The 5231-nt window shown below is 43.6% G+C and overlaps 1 protein-coding gene across 1 annotated transcript; it reads left to right on the forward strand.

Annotated features, from left to right (window-relative positions):
- Positions 1 to 2937: 2937 nt before the first annotated feature.
- LOC135604887 (uncharacterized) lies at positions 2938 to 4787 on the forward strand. Its single transcript, XM_065094540.1, has one exon. It carries the CDS (start codon positions 3009 to 3011, stop codon positions 4716 to 4718), a length of 1710 nt encoding a protein of 569 aa, XP_064950612.1. The 5' UTR covers positions 2938 to 3008; the 3' UTR covers positions 4719 to 4787.
- The last annotated feature ends 444 nt before the right edge of the window (positions 4788 to 5231 follow it).

The following is a 5231-nucleotide window of genomic DNA, read 5'->3' on the forward strand; positions in this document are numbered from 1 at the left end:
AGAAGCTTGCCAAAGAAGCTCATCAAAACTCGTCAAGAAGATCATCGTGAAGTCTAGGAGCTTGCCGAGAGTCCGTTGGAACATTACCGAGAGATCGTCGGAAGCTCACCGGAAGCAACCTACACTAACCAGACCGTATTAGCTTATTGTATACCTTAAATTTCATAGTTAGCATATAATTAGGAAGGAATTGGGCCAACTCAATTAGAGGTCAGTTGGGCCCAAGTTTGGGCTATGTTGGGCGAAATGAAAAGGCCTAAATAGTGACCCAATAGGTGGAACCAACATGGCACAATCTTCGAGACTCTATCAAGCGATGGTACCGCCCATACTCAATCTCTGAGACTGTAAAGTGGTGGTACCACCAGTTTGGGCAGTGGTACCATCCAGTGTCAGGCTACAGGCGGTGGTACCGCCTAGTGCAAGCGGTGGTACCGCCCGTACCCTGAAATTTTAGGGATTTGAATTTTGGTTCCATGTTTTGAAGTTATTTGGGGTCTATAAATACCCTAGCTATTCTTGTATGGAGCAATAAGAAAAGTGAATAAAAACTCTATCTTTCTAGAGTTGAAAACCCTTGTAAAGTATAGAGTCTCTCCTCCTAAAGTTTAGAGACCATTCTAAGGAAGAGTGTGAGGGAAGCTTTATAAAAAAGGGGTATAAAGGTTCTCTCCTGAGCTTGCAAAAGGAGAATAGAGTTGTAAGAAGGAGGTTGATCTTCATCTATTAAAGGAAGATCATTAGTGGATGCTGGTAGCCTCGATAGAAGAGGAATTGGTGGAGTGGATGTAGGTTACGATGATCGAACTACTATAACCCATTTTGCATTTACTTCTTGCAATTTACTTTTATTGCAAATTGCCATTTTTACTTGCTTTACATGTACTACACTCCTCCGTATGCTTTCAAGTTAATATCTTTTGAAACGGGTTTAATCGCAATGAGATTTTGAACCGACGTAATTTTTACTACTACACTAATTCACCCCTCCTCTTAGTGCCGACTCATTCCTAACAGATTGTTCTCATGTTTGTCATTTGTCACACAAGTCATTTCATAGGTCATTAATGACCCTATGAGTTCTTCAAGAGAAAAATAGTTCAAGTCCTTTGCTTCTTGAATAAAGTTACTTATGGTTCCCAATTTTTAGGAAGAAATCATAAAATTTTATTAAAAAGTTCAAGATTAGTAAAACTTTTACCAAGTATTTTCAAACCATTGACAACATTCGTAAAACGGGTATACATGTCTCCAATGGTTTCATTTGGCTTCATTCAAAATAATTCAAACTATACATCATTTTAGATTTTTTAACTCTACTTGTGCTTTCATATATAATTTCAAGAGTATGCCAAATGTCATGTGCAGTTTTGCATATCAAAATACGATTAAACTTACATTTATCTAAAGCACAAAATAAAGCATTCATAGCTTTAGCATTTAATGAAAATGATTTTTTCACAAAATCATTCCATTAATTCGTAGGTTTAGAGGGTGTTTAAAAATCAAGTTTAAACATCTATAAAAAGTAGGAAAACTCTAATTCATATTTTTCAATACGTCTAGTCTATTCCATTAAACATAGGAGAACGAGTGATAGAGTATCCCTCTAGATTACCGACAAAAGTCATTTAATCTCTCTTATGTGTTAAACTAACAAGAGACTAAGAGAAACTTGGCTCTGATACCAATTGTTAGGACTGTTTCAGTGCTGGGGGGTGGGTGAATTAGTGCATTCGTAAAATATGTCGATTTAGAAAACTCGTTCGATAAAGCTCGTATCGGAAAGATATTTAACTTGAAAACATTTGTAAGAGTAGTAAGCTCGTAAATCAGTTTACGATATGAATGAAAAACATAAAGTAAATGCAAACCAGATTTATAGTGATTTGGTCATCTCGACCTACGTCCACTCTCAATTCCTCTTCACTCGAGGTCATCAGCTTTCACTACTGATTTTATTTCAATAGACAAAGATCAACTACTCTCTTACTACTCTTTCTCTTTTTCACGGGTTCAAGAAAAAATATTTACACCTCTCTCTTTTATACTTAGACCTCACTTCTCTCTTTAGAAGAACTTCTAAACACTAGAAGGAAGTGACTCTAGAAATTACAATTCTTTTTTCACAAAATTTATTTTTCATTTCTACTCTATTTCTTAATTACTCATGTAGGAATTAGTGCCTTTGATTAAGATCCATTTCGAAATTTTATGTAAGCTTATACTGATTATTGAGGCTTTAAGTTCATGAAATGAGGAGCTAATTGATAAAATAATCATGTTTAGCACAATTTCAATTTTTTGTACACTGAATCTAATGAAGAATACCATTTTAAAGTTCAAAATTTTCAAAACTATCAAATCTCATTCTACAACTAATATTCAACGAGAATTGAAGGCGAAATTACATATCTTTACCTTCAGAGTGAGATTACACTATTTTTAAACTATTTATTAAAATAATGTAATCTCATTAAAAAAAATAATATGATTTAATCTCAAAATTTGTTAACCACTTTTGCTTCGTGAAACAGAATCATTTTTATTAATTCCATGTTAATCATTTTATTAATTTTGTTAACAAGGATATTTTTCAAATTAAACAAGATTAGCCATGTTGAACTTATAAATTTTAATATCTCGTCTGATAATTTTTTTTTATTGTAACAGTTAGTCTAACTAGTATAAGTTATAGTTGTCAATATCAAGGATCAAATTTCTTGTTCATCTATTTTTTCTTTACTAATTTTCAAATAATTGACAGTGGCTCATACCTAAATCTAATTTTTTTTTTTACTCTCGTGTAATTATCAAATTCAATTCCCCCATGATAAAGGATAAGAAAATAAAATAAAAATTCACTAGGTCAAATTCAAAGCTATAAACCCGCTCAACCCCTTCTTGCTCTTCAATCACCTCTAACATCCCCCACATATAGCAAATGAACTCGCGCATCCCCTTCCCTCCCGTTCCTGTCTTACCTATTCTCCCGATTCCGCCGCCCGATGTCGGCCGACCCCGTCGCCCCGGCCGAATCCTCTGCCTTCTGGCAATCCGTCCAGCGAGCGCAGGCCGCCGTCCAATCCCTCTACCTCATCCTCGGCTCCCTCCCCGATGCAGTCGCCTCCTCCGAAAACCCCGCGGCCGCCCTCCTCAACGACGAGGCCGTCGCTCGCGAGGTCTCGATCCGTCTTCGCCGTCATGGCTCCGGCGCCGGCGACGACAACCTCTGCCGCTGGCTCTACGACACTTTCCAGTCCAACGATCCCGACCTCCAGCTCGTCGTCTTGACCTTCACCCCCACCATCGCCGGCGTCTACCTCTTGCGGGCCATCTCCCGCGAACCCCTCGCCGGCTTCGAGGCTGTGCTGCTGGCGCTGTACGCGTACGAGACCGTGATCCGAGGCGGGGATCCGGAGACGGTCAACCTCCCCAATCTCGCCAACCCCAGCGTCTACCACGAGGCGAAGGCCCCGCCCAAGAAAGGCGCGGTGGAGCTCGACATAGCGGTTGTCTCCCCGGCTCTGGAGCCTTATGGCACCGTTCGGTCCACCAAGCGCGCAAGGATCGTCGGCGTGGCACTGGAGCTGTACTACAGCAAGATATCGTCCATGCCTCTCTCATCTAAGCTGGCCTTCTGCGAGTTCTGCATGGTCTGGGCAGGCCAAGATATTGGGACGAAAGCGGAAGGAGAGAGATCCGTGAGCGGGCCTGCTGGAATTGCTCCTGCTCCTGCTGCTGAGCATGTCGAAGAAGAAGCAGTAGCAGCAGCAGTAGAGGCGGCGGCGGCGGGAGAGAATGGTGGGAAAGAGGAGGTTGGGGAGAATGCGGCGGCGGCCGAGAATGGTGGGAAAGAGGAGGATGAGGAGAAGGCGGCGTCGGCGGAGGCTGATGAGAATGGTGGGAAAGAGGAGGTTGGGGAGAAGGCGGCGTCGGCGGAGGCTGATGAGAATGGTGGGAAAGAGGAGGTTGGGGAGAAGGCGGCGGCGGCGGCAGCCGAGAATGGTGGGAAAGAAGAGGGTGAGGAGAAGGCGGCGTCGGCGGAGGCTGATGAGAATGGTGGGAAAGAGGAGGTTGGGGAGAAGGCGGTGGCCGAGAATGGTGGGAAAGAGGAGGGCGAGGAGAAGGCGGCGGCGGATGAGACTGGTGGGAAAGAGGAGGTTGGGGAGAAAGCGGCGGCGGCCGAGAATAGTGGGAAAGAGGAGGGTGAGGAGAAGGCGGCGTCGGCGGCGGATGAGAATAGTGGGAAGGAGGAGGGTGAGGAGAAGGCGGCGGCAGCGGATGAGAATGATGGAAAAGAGGAGGGTGGGGAAAAGACGGCGGCGGTGGGGGCGGATGAGAACGGTGGGAAAGACGAGGGTGAGGCAAAGGCGGCGGCGACGGCGGCGGATAAGAATGGTGGGAAAGAGGCGGGTGAGGTGAAGGCGGGGCGGATTCCGCTGCCGTGGGAGCTATTCCAGCCTATCGTGAGGATCGTGGGGCACTGCCTCCTGGGTCCGGCGAACCCGGAGGAGCTGAAGACCACGGCGTACGCGGTGGTGGAACGGCTGCACTGGAGGGCGACGCACGACATGAATCCGCAGGAGATTCTGGCGACGCGGAGCCTCCTCCGGCTGGGCAAGATGGGAGACGACACGATAGCGGAGCCTCAGATCTCCACCAACTCGGACGATTACTCCGAAGAGGCGTTAAAGATGAATGCACGACTAACGTAGTGGGTTTCAACGAGAAGGAAAAAGAACCATCAAATGCTTAGCCACAGCAATAGCATGGACTTAGAAATACATTTGATAGTTCCCTCTATTTTTGTGTTTTTGTCCTTTTTGTTTTCACTTTAATACATTTGATTTTGCTTTATAAATGTTTTAGGATCTAAATGCTCATCTGGAGGAAAAAAGAAATCATTCGAGGAGAGTGATGATACATAAGTTGAGAAAAATATTAAAAGTGAAGGACACTCTTATCACAGTGCATGTTGAACTTTTCACGTGGTGGTCATCCATGTTGTCTGTCACGGGTAAAATGAGGAACTCAAAAGTATATATAACAAGTAATAAGAGTCACTTCAGAGCTCATCACTGATCTTACCCATCACAATATCAGTAAGTAAAAGAAGGGTGATGGCAAATTTATCATCAAAGACAAAATAATAATAATAATAATAATAATAATAAGATTTCCTGAACAACTCGAGTGTTTTGACGTGATTGGTGTCAAAGAAGAGAGCA

This window comes from Musa acuminata, chromosome BXJ2-2 (assembly GCF_036884655.1).
Source record: "Musa acuminata AAA Group cultivar baxijiao chromosome BXJ2-2, Cavendish_Baxijiao_AAA, whole genome shotgun sequence".
In the NCBI taxonomy this organism is placed as follows: Eukaryota; Viridiplantae; Streptophyta; class Magnoliopsida; order Zingiberales; family Musaceae; genus Musa; species Musa acuminata.